At 35.0% G+C, this 21,010-nt stretch overlaps 1 protein-coding gene across 6 annotated transcripts in view; it reads right to left on the bottom strand.

Annotated features, from left to right (window-relative positions):
• LOC149796476 (intermembrane lipid transfer protein VPS13D-like) overlaps positions 1 to 21,010 on the bottom strand; it is a 360,667-nt gene that overhangs the window by 274,839 nt on the left and 64,818 nt on the right. For all 6 annotated transcript variants that reach the window (XM_089961181.1, XM_089961184.1, XM_089961183.1 and 3 more), the window contains exons 15-17: positions 10,176 to 10,351; positions 8,366 to 8,547; positions 3,146 to 3,267 (exon numbers count right to left, since the gene is read on the bottom strand). In XM_089961181.1, the coding sequence (XP_089817307.1) occupies positions 3,146 to 3,267; positions 8,366 to 8,547; positions 10,176 to 10,351 (480 nt within the window). The remainder of the gene's footprint in view (positions 1 to 3,145; positions 3,268 to 8,365; positions 8,548 to 10,175; positions 10,352 to 21,010) is intronic.

Here is a 21,010-nt window from a genome sequence, read left to right as displayed (position 1 = left end):
AACGGAAACTTCCCACTAAATATCTTCAGTGAAGATATAGAGGGGATTATTGGAGCTGTTATCTCCATTATAGCACCTGACATGAATCAAAATAGTCAAGGATATGAAAAACATCCAGTATGATCCAAATGTATCTTGTGATTTGTTGACATATATTAATGTCAGTGATATGAGGAGGCTGTACAACCAATTTATGAAGATAAAATGAATAAAAGATGAGAAGGAGAAGAGAAGGAGAAGGAAAAGAGGAAGACTATTCAAATATTAGGATAAAAGTTGATGCTGATAAAGATATTCTCCAAGATGTTCAAGCCCTCCTTGAAGAAAAACAGATACTATTTATGACAAACAAAGGTGAATCTGTTGTTTGCGGTATTAACTGTAGCATAGTAGAGTATCAAGATCTAAACAACACACCATCACCACCACTATTATGCCTTCTTTCTCCACCTTTCACTGGTAGATATGACAATATAGCCAGATTGAAAGTGGTTCTCTATGTTATTTTGAAGAAGGCTGAATTCAGTTAAACAAAAGAAACAGTTTTGTTTGCACCTGACTACAAGATTGCAAGAAATCTGTTTAAGCTTACAGATGGGAACAAAAAAGTATGCAATATTTCTTCCAGAATTGCCAGTACTGCACTTGAGAAAGTCCAAAATCATGAATTTAATATCAGTCTATGAAACATCAGGCCTCATTCATATACTGAAATATATGAGAGATGATGATGCTGAAAAAGACTGCAGTAAATTAGTAACTACTGAGAACATCAAGATAGCCACATGATTGTCAGCAGCTTTGCATATCTTGGTTCATGTCATGTTCATCGACTCGCTACCACATTGACATGCAGAGGAACTGAGAAAAAACTGTGTGATCAGCCAGCTTGAAGTGAGATGGGGACAAATATTGAAAGAATTCATTAAGAAAACATCCAATGAGAATAAAACATTTCCCTGCATACTGATATATGGAGGCATTGTGACGAAATTGTAGCCATCGCTGTTGCTGAAAGAAAAAGGAAAATATGGATACAACCTACTTCTGGCCAATGTGATGTCTTCACTTCCATCCTCATTCTTAAATGGAGCTTCCAGTTATGCTTAGACACTGCTTGAGAGATTGACCCTTGAGACGCAACGAAATGTATTCGACCTGGGACCACACTAAGCAATGTAATGATAAAGATGTCCACATTTGTTTTGTACATTGAAGAAAGGGAATGTCATAAATTTTGATCCCATTCTAAGAAATGTATATCATAAGGAGAATCTAGAGGTGCAAAAAGTGATAGGAAAATTCATGATTCACAGATATGCAGCAAGAGAGGGTCTATAGGGTATGAAATTTAGTGATTGCCCTAATACTGATTTGATATGCTGACCCAAACATCTCATTTATAGAATAAAAATATCAAAAGGGTAAATAATCAAGAGGACTAAAGGCATACAAAAAAAACATTATTCAAGAGCACATAGAAAACATTAATTTTGGCATTTATCCGACATCAGCAAGAGCTGAGTATATTCTAAATTTGTAGGAATAATTATAAAGGACAAAATCTGTATTATTTATTCCAAAGTCATTTTCCATGGTGAGTTTTGTTGAACATTTTTTTACTCCTATCACATGGTTTGACACTAAATTTTTTAATTGTCCCAAAAGTATTGCAACACAAATCAGGGCCGAATCAGGTCATGAGTTGAGGGTGTGGGGTGGGTTCCAAAATATCAAAAGGGGCCTGACATTCCTTGAAAGGGCACCAACGCAAAAGTCTATGTGTCTATTCGCTCAAAGTGTGCATAATCCCCAATAAGAATAACATGATGGCCAAATTTCAAGTGACAAGTGACTATATGTGTGTGTGTGTGTGCATGTGTGTGTTTAAGGGGGTAGCCTGGCATGGTCCTGCAAACTGTTAAATACAGTAAATGTTACATATACTGAAAGGTGATATTGAAAATCTCAAATAATGTATGATTTCATTACTTGGCTAAGAAATTTCATATACACTTCTCTCTCATGTGTGTGTCTGTGTGTGCATGTGCACGTGGGACTGAAAAAACCTTAACAGAAATTCTGACTGTGACCTTGACCCCAAGGCTACAGGGACATGAAAGCATTTCATAGTATGAATTATCTTTGCTTCAAAAAGAATAATACCAAGTATCATCAGAATCTATCCACAGGTTTTGGAAATAAATGTACATGAAATAACCAAACCATTATATGTTTATGCAACTGGCACAATCAGAAAAGTGACTGCTTTGTGTCACCAATAACTTATAAAAGCTTGAGAGAAAAAGAAGAAAATCTTAAAATTCTATTGGGAAGAAAGCAATTATTCCATATAAAATACCTAACATTGTGCCAGAATATGAAGACAAAGGTTCCAAAGATTTGTAAATCTCCATTGCAAACAATGCTATGTTGTAATGTCAATGTATAGGACCTTCAAAATATTAAAACAATTCAACATATAATTTCATAATTGACGATGACATTGCCATTAACCCTGATGGATGGATGGATGAATGGATGTTGATCTAATTCTGTGATATAAATATAATGTTATTGTACCTCCCCCCACCGATTTTTCTTGGTTACATTCACCTTCAACTGTCAACTTTTTCAATCCAAAAATAAACAGGTATCTTCCTTAATGCAACAAACAATCAATAACATCTGGTTGAAGTATGTGATTGAAGCTGACGTTATTGTGTATAAACAAATTTTATTATTCCATGACCTTGACCTTATGATCCATCCCAAGTGCAAGCCATCTCCAAAGTTTCATAACCATACATGATGGAGAACTTAAGTAAAACACATAAACTGCTTTTACTGCCTTCAGTCTAAAGTCAAGCTGTCCACAAAGGTTAGTAACTGAACATGGTGGAGAATTCAAGTAAAGAAACTACATTTCTTCTTTCAGTCAGAAAGGCCTGGACCTCTGAGCATCTGAGTCCAACACTGATAGGGTTCTTCCTTCCTCCAAGTGTAAGTCATCCACAATGTTTGGAAACTGTAGATAGTGGACAAGTTGGGTTACTGTGCTGAAACCAAATTGGCAACAGACAGACATAAATGACATTATTACAACATGGCAGGCATATAAAAAAGCATGGGGATAAGAACCTACATTTGAGATAGATATCACTGGATTTGTGAGCCATGATTCTTCTGGTGGAGAAAAATTCCTGTACTCTTTCCACAGCTTCTCTGTTGTATATAAGATCAAGTGGTTTGGTCTTCAAATGAAATCTATAAATAAATACATAAATGCAATATGTATAAAATGATCCTCTAGTTCCTTAATATGTGACAATTTTTTTGGGGTTGATTTTTGCTTTATTTTTAAGAAACACTTGACAAAACATCAAAAGCCATCAGTTACACCTTACTAATTTTTACATATCAATTTAATGGTACTTACTGTGTTCTTTTCCTTAACATATGTTTGCTAACAAAACTTTGCAATATCACCTATGTTTGGCTGAATGTGAAGCCCAACTGGATCTGAAATTACTCATGTGACATGTCTAATAGCCAAATGCAAGAGGAGTTGACAAAATGAAATGTGTCAGGTGAGCATCTTTATATAAAGATTTCTTCCAATGCTATTTGATTCAAGGGTTCACTACGTATTCTCATCTGTATTTGATGGCACATCAGTAATGCTTGTCCAATACTGGAAGCTCTTTGTGCCAAAAAGAAATCAGAGTTGTTCAAATTGTGTGAAGCAAGGTTTTTAAGTTCAAGTTGCTTGAATCTTTTTCTTTTTTTTATTTTTATGTTGAATCAACAAGTCCTTCAAGTCATGGTGCTTTCCATCAAATTTAGTCAAAATTCTGCTAAGCAATTCTGAGGAAGAGACATTTCAAGATTTTCCTATTTTTTGTAACTCTGACCAAATTTAATGGCAGATTAGCATCAGCCATAATGCTTTTTATCAAATTTGGTCCTTTTTTCATTAATTTTTTTAAAAGATTTTTTTTCTACTTTAACATGTACATTTGTTGTAGTAGTGTTTTAACCACCTCAGCACATCAGTGGCTATTTGGTGCCAACTAAAAGCAAACTTAGAAAAATGTAGACAGCCAATAGTACAAAATAATTTTCCCTACATGTATGAATATGACTATATTTAGCAATGGCTGCCAAACTTGATGGTAGATTGGCATCTTTTCTACAAAACTGAGAGCTCTTTAGGTCTGTTTTGTCTACGTACTATTTTAGCAATGGTGGTCATATCATAGAACAGATCACCATTAACTGTACAAAACTGACATCTCTTCAGGCAAGGTTTTTTCTTTTAAACTTTTAGTAATGGCAGCCATATTTGATAGTAGTTGGCACCATATATATATATATATATATATATATATATATATATACACATATATATATATACACACACACACACACACACACACACACACACACACACACACACACATATATATAACACCCTTCATCCTAGGATGCTTTCTGTCAAATTTGGTAAAATTCTGTTCAGTGGTTTTCAACCGTCATCAGGAATTTTCTATTTTTAAATAAATCAGCAATATCTGATTGTAGATCAGCATTAATTGACCCAACTGTAATTAAATCCCAGCAGACTTTGTGTAAAATATTTTCCAACTCTAACGTGCACTTTTGAGAATATCTTATTTAAATTTTGATCTGTATCTTTAACAATACATGTAAAATTATGTGCAAATTGGTAAAGCCATTTTCTGGAAACAGTTCTAATCATGTTCTAACCATGTGATCTTAGAAGCACCTTGTCTAGTGCTATTCATCTCAACAGTGTATTTTTCTTTTTCTCACCCAGTCACTGCAGAGTCTTAATGCCTTCACAACTGAAAATGTTCAAACATTTTTCTGAGAGATACTGCTTATTTTTTCATCTAAAAACACGCTTCTTTTGTTTTTGCTGTAATTTATGCATATAAAACAGCTGTAAAATTATACTGGATAATAAAGGGACAAAATAAAACAAAATCGAGAAAGCAATTTTTGAAGTAAAATATGTTTCATTGAGAATCTCTTCCAATCACAAAACTTTAAGACTACCTCACAAATCCTTTCCATACTAAAATGTTTAGTTATAAAAGCTACAAGTTGTCTACCAAGATAAGTGGCAGTCAGTGATCACTGTTCAATATACAGATTGGCACCAAATTCTGTGTGTACCTCAGTTACTACTGGAGCAGAATGCATGCTCTCCTAGTAGGGTTATACTGTGGGGAGGTTGGCAGGGTGTGTCAGTTATGTATATTTACCTTATATTGTTTCTTGGCTTTTCTTAATTATTGTATGGTATGTATATCTGTATTTTGTACTTGAATTTGTCCAAAATCAAATTAATGGTGTACCTGACCAGTAACATTTGTCAACAACATAATACATAGCTAACATTTCTCTATAAGTGTGGATTAAATATTCATATCATTAATGGTAAGCATGTTTACTTGAATTGGGCTCTACATTAAGTTTTCCCTTGGAAATTCCTAAACTGTTTGACAAGTTTGAATCTATTATAAAGGAGACTGGCCTACATCCTGGCTCTATTATTATGTCTTAGCTTTTTATGTGTTGATTACTTGAAAAATCACTCATTCTTGCCTTAATATCTAAAGCAGAATCACACTTATTGTTGTGTTCACTTTTTAATTTGTTTAGATTTATTTATTCAAATTATTATACACTGGAATTACAAAGTGCTCAATAATTTTGGACTAAAATATTAATTTGAAATTATAGTGAATTCAGACAAAAGAAAATTCTGGATTATATTACTGTGATACATCAAAAGATTTTTAATACATCACCACAATCCATGCCAATGGCACATTAGTAAATTAAAAAAATTTTGTGTAAAACTTCCTTGATGCAAAGTTCAAACTATGACATATTACTTGTTCCAGTACATAATGTGCCAATCAAATTTAGTTTAACAATTATTCATGTCAGGCTGAAGAACCCAGATATATAAATATTTGCCTTTCTGAAAAACAGATGTTGCAACAAGTGCTATGAAACCTCTCCTGGTGTTACTCGTGTCATGACAAACACTATAAGATGAATTTTCAATAAAAACTGCATACTGCACCTAGTATATTTTCATGTGCATGACTCTCAAATAGTTTTCAGGAGTTCTCATGCATCACTGGTCATTAGGTTTGCAAATTAATACACATTTTGTACAATATGCATAATCATGCACCCTGACACCATCTCTGCATTGCTATTGTAGAAAGAGAAATATTTTCTCTCATAAATGTCATGGAAGTTGTAATGCCATGTCAAGGATAAGCTGCCCAATGACCTGAGAGGGTTGCCAGTTGCACTACAGCAATAGGTCCCACCAGGTCTAAGTGAACATTCTGGGATGAAAGATCTTGGTGACAGAAAGCAAAATGTTTATGTTAATTCTCCTCTGAATCTGTTCCCCTATCACATTATGTTAGGAATATTAGCCTAAATCCAGCCCTACTGAAAGATGAAAAATGTCTTTTTCTGTCTACCTCATACATACAAAGGGCAAAAACACTTGCTCATTACCTCCCCTTCCCACAGCCAGGTGTCACTAGTTTTTAGCTGAGTGATATATTAACAATGATGCTCGCATGGCGGGGTGGTGGTAGGGTTTAAGTAATGTGATTGGTTAAGTATTCTTGGAAAAATATAATTTATTTAAATTTTAGAGTTACCTCATGGAAGATTACAGTTCTTGAGATTAAAGAAATCTCTGTGAGCCTTGCATTTGATAATGGTTTGATTTGAGAAATAATAGAGGCTGTTGGCTGGCATGCAGAGTGAACTTTTTCGAGTTCTCTCAGATATTTAACTTTGCAGAAGCAAACCTTGAATCTGATAGGTCAGGTGGCCACAGCACAGATGACCACCAGACAAAAATAATCATGTGAAATTTTGTAGATAAGAAGATTTCAATAATTATCTTAACCTGAAACTGATGTTTATTAAAGTGTACGCATTACTGACATTTTCACTGATCAATATTTAATTGAATATTGTTATTCATGGTGTATTATGAATGTTGTTTGGAAAGAAAATTTAACAAAATATGTCACTTTTTCTTAAAAGTTGAGAATTTCATGATGTCAGTACAAATTTCTGGGTTATATCTACCATTTTTAATGATAAAACTAACATATATCAAGATTTCAGTTACCAATTTTTATTGTCATTTTCTTCCCGCTGAAAAAATAGGGGTAAATTTGTAAATTTTGGGGGTATCTTCTCATTTAAAAAATGAAATCCATGCCTGACACTGTGTTATAAGTGGTTTCACAAGTTATCAGGGCACGAGTTATCAAGGAAGTGGTATACCCAAATTGACTGAGCTAAAGATTCTAACCCATGTGGTCAGAGGAGATGGCAGTGATTGGTAAAGGCAAGTGTTTGAGACCACTTGGCCCCTCCACGAAGCTAGCTGCCATGCACAAAAGCTTCACTATGGGTTAATTCTCTGCACAAATAACCAATTTTATCCAGGCAAAGATGACATATAGACCTTTCCCTCTTTCAAATGTGGGAGTGGGAAGTCAAAAATACTTGGCTGTCATAGGCTTTGAGTAAAGATGGAATAACAAGAAATACCTGGAAATACAGATGGTGTTTAATTCCCTGAGATAAGAAACCCCTCCAACCAGCTCTATAGTCGAGTAAAAGGAACTCATGATGTCATTTTGCAAGTTCTCTTAAGAGAACATGCTACCCAACACAAGTGAAAGTAGTTACTAGAGCATGTGGAATTTGGCGCCAATCCCTTTATCATAAGGAGGTCACTATGTCTGACTTCCATCTTTGTGCATAGACAAATTTTAGCTTTTACAGCAAAATCTCCAGCCTGGGAGGGCTGTATTTTGGCAAAGTAGAGGTCATACTTTCTCAGGCATTAACTTTGTTTAGTGCATTGAAAAAGAAACAATTATACAAGGATCTTCTGTTATTTCTGTAGTAGAATTAACTAAATATATGTTTGCTAGAGAAACACAAACAAAGATAAAAGATGTAATATTTGTTCATCTTAAAATGTTTCCCAGTTTGGTCATCAGTGCAAGTATTTATCTATATTCCTTGTTTAGATTCTTCATTTCCTTTTTACTATTTTCATTTCATAAAATAACTGAAAATATAATTCTGCGAAAATCTGCCGCATAACCACTTACACTATCAACAGACAGACATTTAAAACAAGCACATACACACTTATACCGTATTTAACAAGCAACAAAATTCACCAACTTTTTTTGACAAATTGCTGTGGCTATATTTCTTAATTGAAAGATCTCACATATTCATGATTTAAAATGCCATAACATGGATATACCTGTATTTAGCATTGGTTTCCATAGGATTTTTCTCATACATCAGCTCAAATATCTTGCTGTCTTGTCCATTCTTTTCTGAGGAATCATCCAATATGATGGGCAAGGATTTACTTCCTGCTATTTTGGTTGCACCAATCCCATGATGAAGAGGTTCACTTTTAGTTCGAGAAATAAAGTGATCCTGGGGAGAACAAAAATCATGGTAGTATTCTGATACATGTATCCATGTACGCACGCACACACACACATACATATAATTTGTGTTGTGTGATTGTCCATTGTCCATAATTGCATGTAGGAGTTTAGGCCTACCTGACTAATGTCTATTTTTGTAAACAACATATTACATTGATAATTTTTGTCTATGATTGTAGATTTTAAGATTATTATTATTATTATTTGCAGGTAAACATGTTTACTTGGATTTGAGTTCAGAACATTGGTTTTCCCCTCAGGAATTACTGGTGTACCTGATAATTGCCATGTTCTTTATTAAATTTCAGAAACTGACCAATCTTGCTGACAATTATATTGTTACTAAAATGAACTTCTGACCCTCATCCTGGTCCTCTTATAGTGTCTTAGGATTTTTGTTTATGTTAGAATGACTCATTCCTATCTTAACATCTTAAGTGGAATAAGGTATTTAATTGTGTTCATTTTTAATTTAAGAGACCTTATTTAAATTATTAATTTGAGATACAAAAATATCATTGATCCTTTTTGGATTCATCACCATTTTTGTGATTATTCTGAATTCATTTGTGATATTCTGCATTATATCATTGTGACACATACTAACTATTAGCACATCAACACTATTTCTGGCTACTGGTATATAAACAATTACAAGATTGGAATTCATGTTGAACACCACTGGAATTCATTTGGAATACTCTACACTTTTAGACTTGTGACAAAACATCTAGGACCACCAGAAATTTAATTCACAAATATTGTTGTTTTAAAAATGTTCACTGTGTAGTCTAGGAAAATAAATTATTTTTTGAATTTCACAAAACTTGTTGGTTTTCTCTCTTATCTGATACTTAAATTAAGACTACATAACCATAATTATATATATATATATATATATATATATATATATATATATATATATATATATATATATATATATATATACACACACACACACACACACACACACACACACACATTCATCTTTATGATCTGTCAGCATTACGTAAGTGTCGATTATTATCATTAAGTGTGTTTAAAATACCTAAATTTGTTAAGTACACTTTTGGTGTCGCAGGTTGCCAATATACAAAAATGTAGAAGATTGATATTCAGTACAGGTCACAGACTAACAATTATTTTACAGTCAGAGAAATAAAAATTGAGTACTAATTATTCTGAGATGACCCACTGGCTAGTAAATAGATTTACAGGTCTCACTCTCCACTAACATTGGCTTGACAATAAAACAATGTTTTTATGCTGCTGCAGAAATTTCTTTTCAGTAAATAACTCCCCAGAAATATAGTCAAATTCTGCAAAGACTTAAATATTAGTGAAATCTGACAATGTAAAAATCTGATCAGGTAATTCAAAATTACTTATAGACTCCTTAATTTTAAAATAATTCATGTGTCAAGTATGATTAAACTACACTTATCCAAACAGGCAGTATGATATCTCCAACAGACCTGATTCAAAAGTTATCACTGGCTAATTAAATCATAATACTGTAACAGTACTAACTATCTCTCTACAATACTATAAAAATAATAATAAAAAAATAAACAAGAGAAGCCAGCATTTCGATACAATAAAGTTAGACTATACCTTGTTTTTAGACCCAATTAGACATGGGAAATTAGTTTTCTCTGTCATTTTGTCCAATAAAACTAATCCTCCAATACTAATCCCAAACTTCATAGCACTTGTGCGTGGACAGGACTCGAACATCACATTGATAGCTGTGCACTCTAATTCAATTATACTGTAAGATACCTTTTCTCCTGCAACATACAGAATAAAAAAATTCACTCAATACAGGCTCCAGGTTTTAGCAGAATTGTACTGAAGACAAACAAATTAAATCAGCAATAAAGTGTATCAGTATGTAGCACAATCCAAGCTAGATAGTACCAACTAAGTTTAAGTATCCCACAAGGTCATACAAAATCATTTAAGGGGAAAAAGAGTAAAATCCTTACAATACAAAGTTGTTGCTGTTGTGGGGTTTAACACCATTTTTCAGCACACGATAGGCTATACATGGCAGCCAGTATTAATGGTGGAGGAAGAACCCAGGAAAACCCTGGAAAGAACCACTGACCCACGAGAAGCTATTGGCAAGCTTTCTCACATACCCACATTGGCTAAATCCGAGACTCGAACTGGCGCAGACAGTGGTGAGATGGCAGTGATCCATAACGGAAAGCGCTTTAGACCACTAGGCCACTCGGGGTCCCACAACAATACAAAGTAAATATTTATATAAAACAAACTCTTTTAAAAAATCCAAGACCTTTTCAGCTAGTACATCATCTGGGGCTGCATTCCAGATCAAAATGGTTGCAACCATTGTTTGCTTCCAACAACATGCAAAAAGGAATATTGGGCCAATTCTACAAGAACCTATGAATGGGTGAAATGGGGGGGGTGTTTGGACAAAAAGCCCTTCGAAATATAATGCCTTGAAATAGAAAAAGGGACTTCTTAAAGTTATACTTGCATCTAGTTGATGCCTCATCATCTACTTTCAACATGGACTCTGTATTTAATGCATTCTGCTTGAAAAACATCCAAGTAGTCACTGCATTTCTTAGGACAAGGCTGATTCTGATTTTATATATATATATATATATATATATATATATATATATATATATATATATATATATATATCGGGACTGACTAGCAGCCTGTGAATTTTTATTTTAAAATATACCTCAATCAAATATTATTAAATCTTGCTTGCCGTAACCTTTACTTCATTCTATTTGGCTTAGCATTGTTTTAAGTGTATTTAACCATAATAAATCAGGCTCCAGGTTGGATACAATATTCAGGTATTTGAGGGTAGTTAAATCTCTAAACAGGCTGGAGTAAAATTAGCGAAAATAGGATGAAGTCTATGCACAAAGTTCAAAATAGCCACTTCAAAACTATTTTTGCTTATTTTCAAGTCAGATGAATAAATGCTGAATAAATATTATTAGATGTATAAAAAGTAATTCAATTTATATAGATTCACTAACGTTGTAGCATAACATAAATAGAAACTTCAAAAATAGGTTACAGTTGAAATTTGGTACCCAGAAGGACTCTAAATCATATGCATGATTGATGAATACAGTGATTATTTCTGTTAGTAATGGACATGATTACCTCCACTGTCACAATTTGCTTCAGACTGGTCTATAAAACAAGGATTTTTCACTTGTTTGTCATGAATCATATGTGAATTTTTGTTTAGAAGTCCATTCTAGGCTCTATGATCTTCAAATCTGCACCAAAACTGATTAAATAACACAGTGTTTTTTCTACCTTCCTCTTAGAAGGGAAGGTCAGCATTTTACTTTCATTATAAATGCACTGCATTGAAACAGAAAGGGATGGAGGGAAATGTCTTGAAATCAATACAAGGCTGCATAAATTTTGCTTTTTGGGCCTACTAAGGCGAAATGAGAGACTATAAGGTGCCTGTTTAACGTGATATTAAAAAAGGAGGTCAGCTTTTTATTCACTGCGACAATACAACAATGCTTCTGCTAGTCTGTTATTAAAAGACAGATGGCAAGTAATTTTGTTTTCAGAGAAACACTCACGGACATAGCTGTTACATTGATTGACACATTTTATGTTTAATTACAAGAGGACACACTGCATTTATAATGATTTCACTTAAAAGTAACTAAAAGTTAGAACTTAAACGCAAATTTCAATTGATAATTTTTTTAATTTAATTGATATTTATTTATTAAGGTACTGCCTCCACTAGGCGAGACATTTTCCCTGATTGAAATTTCCTTGAATATCCTTAGTTACAGTGTACAAATAAGGCTGTTTGGAAAGAAAATTTAACACACTGTATGACTTCTTTTTAAAGTTGACATTTCACAATGTTGATTAAAATTTCCAGGTCCTACCTACCATTTTTGATGATAAAACTAGTGATATATCAAAATTCCTGTTAGCAAGGTAGATCGCAATTTTCTTCAAGTTCAACAAATAGAGACGAATTGTTTAGTATTTTCTGGTTTAAAAAATGGGATCCACACCTAACCCTGCATTATAAACAGGTTCACGAGTTATCAGGGCACGAGTTTTTGAGGGAGTAGTGTATATGAAAGAAAACAAATGTGTCATGTGCCATATGCCTTAAACTAATGTACTCTCTCTCCATCTTTTAAAAATCAATAAAAAGCATCAAATTTTGTAATCTTTGATAAATAAAAGGACTAATTTTATCAAATTGGTAATAAATTAAAGTATAATGTAAGCTTTCCCCAGCTGATGCATACACAACGCTGCTTTGATCACTGATGTTCTGAACATTTGGTTTTTATTCTTAATTATGCTACACCTATTGCTATTACACAAATGATCGGCACAGCTTTTGGGTGTTTATTTATGGCAAGGAAATACACAAATTGCTATTAGGTGGTAATTAAGTATCGATTTTGATATGTTAAGTCATTGTTAAACATAGACATAACCATAACTTTTCAAACAAAAACAAAAATAGGTGTCAGAGATAACCAACCGTCCTTAATGTAAATATATACATCATTTAAACAATCATTTTGGCAGTCAGCTTCATAGGGGTATGTTAGCCATACAGCAGCAGGGGAGGTGCACCCTATGGCCTCATTTTGGTATTTATTTGTAAAATTAATGATTCTGTGCTAATTTGTCAGCTATTGTGCTGCGCTACTGTGTATATAAATTCCACAGACTGTTTGTTTATTCATCTCAGTACAGTTATTCTGTCGAGCCACCCTCCTTGCTGCTATGGAAACCCAAATTATCCAACTTAAGTGAAATCAAATGCTTCAACAGCGGAGGGGTGGACCCTACCACGTCATGTAAGGTAGTGAAATCAAATGCTTGTACAGCAAGCAAAACTCGGCATTCCCTGCACCAATAACATAGTTCCTGTGGCCCTGGTATTGTGTACAGGTATAGGTAAAACATTTCCCGCAGACCAACCGTGTAGAGTGAGTTCATTGACCGACTGAGAGCCAGTCAGTTTTAAGTTGTTTTAATTATTAATGTACTAAGCGAGGGGGGTCGACAACTCCTCCGGCCTTTAAGTGCTTTTTTGGTTGGGTGGGTGAGTGAGTAAGCAAGTGAGTGAGTGTGTGCAGGGGATTAAAAAAAATGTGGGTTGCTGTATCAACCCAAAATTTTATCGAGACGAATGTGACACCTCGATCTGGGGGTCATGCAAATTTATCATGACAAATGCATGTGGGGTCGCTTAAATGTGTGAGAAAAAGTTTTAAAATTTGTTTATATCCATGTTGCTGGAGCACCAGGTTTCATGAATATTTTGTAGCGCGTGTGTATCAACCCCATTAAATACTGCCAAATGGTTGCAGTTATCTCTGATGACTTTATGTATTTTAACATATCGCTGAGTAACATAAATCACATCCATGTTTTTATATCTGCCTTGAGAAAATATCAAAGCTGGATTTGCTTGTTTCTCTAACATCACGTCATCATATGGAGCCTCCTTGATATTAGTAATAAAGAAAATAATATCATCCCCAGCCAATTTATTGGCTGCAATCTCCCTCGCATTATCTTTAAAATCCATCAATACACTGTAGCATAATTGGTCATCTATGGATGGTACAACTAAATATAACCTGTCCCACTTAAGCCATCTCATCATCATTTTTGACTAGCAACTGAGTCTTTCCAGACCCACATGGCCCTATAAACAATTGCTCTAATACAATTTGGGAATGCTGGATGAAGCTTGAGTGATTCCATTTCTCATGTCGCCGAGAAGTCAATGACATCCATATTAATAACAAATATCATGAACAATATGAATTTATATTGTCTTCGAAGCAGGACACCCACAGATACCAGTTAATTAGCAACAATAACAACAACGAATAAAAGGCATGCACTTACAGGCAAATGTGTGAAATATGACATACAAAAAATTCAGTTTATTTCGTTTTGTGAGAACTTAGGCAGTGATATCACTGCTTCACTTGACATAATTACTAGGGATTCCATGGGTTAAGTATTCTGGTGAAAAACATCTTCCTGGGTATAATTAATGTGGCCCTGGAACCAGAAATGTTGAACAAAATCAACCCAAACCAGGAAAATCGCCAGTAAATGTGATTGATCAGGCACGTCATGTTCATGATGTCGCATATAAAAGTCCCAATTTATGACGACATATGCAGACGTGAAGTTGATACACACGCTAAAGTCGGTAAAAAATTAAACTGTGAGAATCGCTAGCTAATTGGTTGATAAGATCAGTGATGAAAGGTAAATTAGTGTTAGGGGTCAGGTAATTAATCACTGGCTATTATTATAATGGAGTCAATTTCTTATAGCCAACAGGGATACTGGAGGGGAAGGGTTGCTATCAGTAAACTTGCTGATGCTGCAAGGGTTACATGCACTGTTGCTACAAATTAGTCAGCACAACAGGTAATATGGCAAATTTATCTACCTTATCCAAAACGAATTCACTATGGACATTTTGATGTCAGTACCCCCAATGAAGTTCATCAGGCAAATATTTTGTTGTTGTTGTTGTTGTTGTTGTTGTTGCTGTTGTAGGGTTTGATGCCATTTTTCAGCACATGATAGGCTATACATGGCAACCAGTATTAATGGTGGAGGAAGAACCCGGGAAAACCCCAGAAAGAACCAACTACCCACGAGAAGCTACTGGCAAGCTTTCTCACATACCCACATTGGCCGAATCTGAGACTCGAACCCACGCAGACAGAGGTGAGATGGCAATGATCCGTAACGGAGAGCACTGTAGACCACTTGGCCACTCGGGGCCCCCAAATATTTTGTTTTTACCACACAATTATATTAAAACTAGTAGACGTCAATCACGTACATTCAAATATGCATGAACTGTTGTTGACATTGCAAGTAAATATAAAGAATCACAACTGTTATCAGCTAAATCGGCAACCGAATTTGCACCTGCATTTGAACGAATTTATTGATGAGGGCCCTTGCAATCGCCACAGTTATTACAGGTTGATCTTGGCAAAGAATTTCTTGATGCAGTAACATTGATGATGAAACAACCTAATGTCAAAATCTGATGAGGACACAGCATTACATCATGATCAGGCAATAGTTGAATGATTTAACTTAACATCTGCTGAGTGATTATTTGGATATCAATATGCTAAAGAAATTTCCACAAACACAGGATCTCGTGAACAGGTTACAAGACTGACAAATGCGACAGCCACATTAAATAATGAAATTAAACGTGGAATATCTATGAAACCCATAAATGCAATCATGAAAAAAATCATACCAGTACAACGATATGACTCTTTCTCAAAACAACTGTTACTAGGTAATGTGACTATGAGATATTTATATCAAGCTGGGGAGCTTGAAGGAAGGGGTAAAAAAAGAGCAACTGATCCAATCTGGAGTGTAACCGCACATAAAATTTGCATCGTGGTAAGATCCACAAGTAGAGTTGCAATCTACAGATTAGACTCAACTGCTCCTCAATGTGGATTCGTCCGTGAACAATTACAAGTAATTCCAAAAGATAATCAATTACCATCACCTTACCAAAAGTGAAGATTCACTGACCCCTCCTCCCCCAAAGAGCTAGCACCTTATGTCATTTATACTCCAGACAGGTCAGCATCACATTTTCACATGTATGAATAACGACTACTATTAATTCTATCCACAGTAAACTGTCTTGGATTATTATTCGAATACTGCTGCCATACTGTGTTACAGCTCGCACAGTGATTATTTTGTAGTTGTAGTTGTGTCATGGCCATCAACACATCAAGATCAAACTCACATTTGTTTTTTATGTCACTTTGCTGATATCCAGCTAAATGTTTCCTTATTTATATCATCACCATTGCATGAGTTTGATTTTTGTCCATTGTGGTGCAGTTATCCTGAATAAAAGACATTTTCATCACTCCTGATACTGCTAGATAAACTAAATGTGACCCTCAAATAAACAGTAACACAAGAAAGAGTGAAAACAACAAGAAGCTTTGAAAAATATAACAAATAATTTATTTCCCTGGAAAAATACTGTAAAAATTAAAAAAGTATGAGAACTTACGGTTTCCAGAATCAAATCCAAAAATATTACAAGAATAATCCACGATTTTTTTTAAAAGTCCTAATATTGAAATGTTTTAATGATTCCAAGTCTGAGTCCCGATGAAGAATACAAGATGGAAGGTGACGACGTATGCTGTAGCCTGTACTGTGTTGACATCTACATTTCCTTGTACAAACAAAATAATTTATCCTCCAGTTGTGGAAATCCAAAATAAAATTTTCAAGAAATGTCCTTGTTCAAGAATTCTGTATAAATAAAATAATATTTCCAGAGAAATGAATTAATCTTCTGGAGTCCAAGTAATCAGAAGAAGAATTAACACATAACTCAAAAACTTTAAAAATTCTGGCCACAACAGAAGAAAACTTGACATCAAGTGTTTAAAAGCCCTGGACTGTGAGATCTTTCTCTCTAAACATCACTATTAATAATAAGCATTTCACAATTTCAGAAATGCCTAATTGAAAAATAGAGGATGATGTGATTGTGTTTGCATATAAATGTCACATAGCTCCTGTATGTCCTTGAAAAGAACCAATAATCATTTTACTCCTAGAAAAAGTTGTTTACGTGACCCTCAATCAAGGCCAGGAACTATGTCAAAAATAGAAACAACTGCCTCTATTATTAGGTATTTATAGAAACATTCAGGTCAAGCTGAATTTTCTGGAAAATATCAAATTCTTTGTAAACAAATTTAAATTATATTGACATGTAAAGAAAATAAAAAGATTCCAAAAGCTCACACACAATCAAATCAAATCAAACACAAATTTAATCAAACATAAATTAAATCAAATATATGTAACACTTGGGTTGAATGAACAGATATGGTATATCCTAGGGTCCAGCAAGATGTGGCAGCTGCTAGGACTTAAAACAACATTGTTCAATACAAGTTTTTGTTTCTCATGGGTTCCAGGAATCAATACATCAATATTTTGTTTACACATATCTGCTGGGCGACAATACAATGGGACAAGCAGACCTGGGTATTTCTCTAGATGAAGCAAACATAATTGCTGCTGATGTGCATTTCCTTGATGCAACTTTCAGGTCACTAGGATGCCATAACTTCCAAAGATCCCCGTTCATTGTTTCTGCAATTACTTTATGCATTATCGAGCACTGGACACTATTCAGCTGTAGCTGTATTAATGTTTTAAATTCTTTCAATGACTCATTGATTGCCCTGTGGTCCTCGAGCATTTTCTCATAATAATCAACAGATTCTATTAACCAGCGATGCAGAGATTCGCCAATAATGGGGGATGGTTGGCCATGATCGCAGCACATAATAATTGCTGTATTTTTTCGTCAACAACCATTGAAGAAACATTTTTAACATGTCCACTGATACCATACAAATCTCATCCCAGATAATAATCTTAGGGATATCTTTTGTTCTGGGGTCCATGAAGCTCCCTTCCATCAAAAGAAACTGTGATAGGTATGTGACTTAACCCCTCACAGTTTCATCTCTATGGCGAGCCGTTTGAGTCAGAGTCACCACCGCCATATAATTGTTTTTGCAGAATTCCAGCAGGTTCAGGAATAGATTTACTGCATATGTTGCTTTACGAGAACTGTGAGGCCCATTAAGATAAACAGTTTTATGCCTAGTAATAGAATCTCGTACAGATGGCGCTGATGATGGTTGTGACAACTGTGAGTTCCTGTAATATTCAGGTAGCGGCTTATAATCTGCAGATTCCAAATAATCAAGTATTGTCTCATTCTTGACTTGCCAACAACCCCAGGGCATTAACACCCCAGGAGCATCTCTTGCACTTACATTTAACGACAAAAAATGATTCTGTGACTCTGACCGCTGTATCAGGAAATCTATTTATCATTGATATTAGATTTATGGAAACATATGCTGGCATCAAAGATCTTAAATGAGTATAGTGCAGTGAATTCCCATGATAATAACACACAATAGTACCCAGCTTGGTTCCATAGTTCAAGAATACACTATGTGTATGCAAGCAGGCCTTTGCTAGTTGTGCCTTTGATTATAAAATCAAGTTCAGCCTCATCGATAATTAATCGCGTACAACTTCAGCGATGATGCGATGAAGCTTCTTGTGTAAATTTAGCAATGATTTCTCTGCCCAAATCCTTTGCAAGTGACATCTCAATGCCGCTGTCACTTTCAGGTTCTGGCATCCAAACTTGCTTTTGTGGCCCATACAACATTATTGCCTCACTCACTGTCAGTGATAACAATATCGACGCATCAAGCAAAAATCGTAATAATACTATTGGAACACAGCCATGTTCAATTTTTGCACAGTAATCATTGGGATTTATTGCCTGGTTAGGTTTATTAAAATGTCATCCAAACCAAGCAACAATAACAGGATGGATCCCCTTAGCAAATTCAAATGACTCAATGCATGCAAATTCTGTCAAGTCGAAATCGGGTAGGGGTCCATTTATCGATACCTAGTCATCTCATGGGTAAGATGCCCAAATCACTTAAAATATGGTGCACACATACCCATCCCAAGAAAACTTCCAGGGTAACATGCAACCATATCAACTGAGATAACTTCACTGAACTCAAATTTGGTATTCCACAACCATCCATGCCCATACTTGACACACAATTGCAGAATGTCCTACAGAAATTCTTTCAATGTTGGTCTCCATGAATTTTTCTTCTAGGCAAAATGAGCGACCACAGACAGAACACTAAAACAATTACTCAGTAACCATTATATCTCTTCGCTGTTGTCTGTATATTTTTGTGTGACTTCAGTCATCGTTGCATGAAGAGATTCAGCACGATAAAGATCACTGCACAGTCGAACAAACTGATAAAATCATCGTTGTTCATCATCATTCTGAAACAAACACACATACACTGGATTGGGTTTAATGATCTCATGAATATATTAAAATATATCATCACCAGTATCAGCACTGCCAGTGTTAACACTGGAAACATATCTAACTCGTTTATCTCATGGAAATACTGTTATACTTGATGTCCACATGTGAGCATTATGGTCAATTATTATTATCGGAGCTCCATTTTTCAAGTACTCAGTGCTGTACAAAACCTCGCCAGTTATTGTTTTAGCTGTTATTGGAAATCTTAAGGTCTTTTCTAACTCAGCAATATCACTAATTGTGGCACCATTTGATCGCACTTTAGCCTCACATTGATTTATTTTATCATGTTGTAGCGCTGTCAGACCCTTCCCTTATAACGCATCCTTAAAGTGTTCTGTGATTCTGTGGGCAACACAATTTAAAATGCCACCACCCCCATGTCGCATCGATGCAAACAGGTTAACATCAGGCTCATTTAATGGATAAATAGCATAAACTATTCCAGTCATCAGGCTCACTTAATGGATAAATAGCATAAACCATTCCAGCCATCAGGCTCATTTAATGGATAAATAGCATAAACCATTCCAGTCATCAGGCTCATTTAATGGATAAATAGCATAAACCATTCCAGTCATCAGGCTTATTTAATGCATAAATAACATAAACCATTCCAGTCATCAGATATGCTTTCTCATAATATGGTTTGTCAACCCTAGTTAACATTACTGGTCTAGAATTTCTAACACAACCCACCCACCCACTTCTGCAGTTTCGTGATTCACAAAACAGTCACATGTATCTTAAATAATCCAAGTTACATTACCAATGCCCTTGGACAAGGTGTCATTGATGGCAAGAAATTTTTTAATTCTCAAAATAATCTTTATCCTGTAAACAATCCATGATTTTCACTGCTCATTGGTCATTTGTGGCAGTATCTATGAATGTTGTCCTTGTCATTCTTGCCCAAGGACAACGACACAGGTCTGGCTCTCAGTGTTGACCACACAAGTATTGCACCATCAGGTCTGAACTCACTCTTCACCCAATAGATAGAGTGAAGTAATTTTTGATGACCCCCAGCTGCTAGCACAATGATAAAGTTGGATCACAAACGTTTTGAGCAGCAATTTTGAAGCATCGTGCACGGGTGTGATTCGGTTTTGATACTAATATTTGCTATTTTATGTTCAGTGTTGGGAAAAAAATTATTAAACCCTCTGATATATTTATGAATGTTACAATGGCTTGATCGAGCAAGGTCTTGTAATTGACCATATTGATTCGAATCCAAGAAACAACTGTCTGGGAATTCTTCAGGCTATTACACAGCATGAAAATTTTAACTGGCTGGTTCTCACGGTCAGTCAATTAACTCACTCAACATGGTTGGAAGGCAGGAAATATTTTACCTATACCTGTACACAATACCAGGGCCACAGGCACTATGTTAGTGCTGCAGGGACTGCCGCATTTCACTTGCTGT

This window comes from Sinohyriopsis cumingii, chromosome 6, assembly GCF_028554795.1.
Source record: "Sinohyriopsis cumingii isolate HCF-2022 chromosome 6, ASM2855479v2, whole genome shotgun sequence".
NCBI lineage: Eukaryota > Metazoa > Mollusca > Bivalvia > Unionida > Unionidae > Sinohyriopsis > Sinohyriopsis cumingii.
This window is presented reverse-complemented; position numbering and strand designations above follow the sequence as displayed.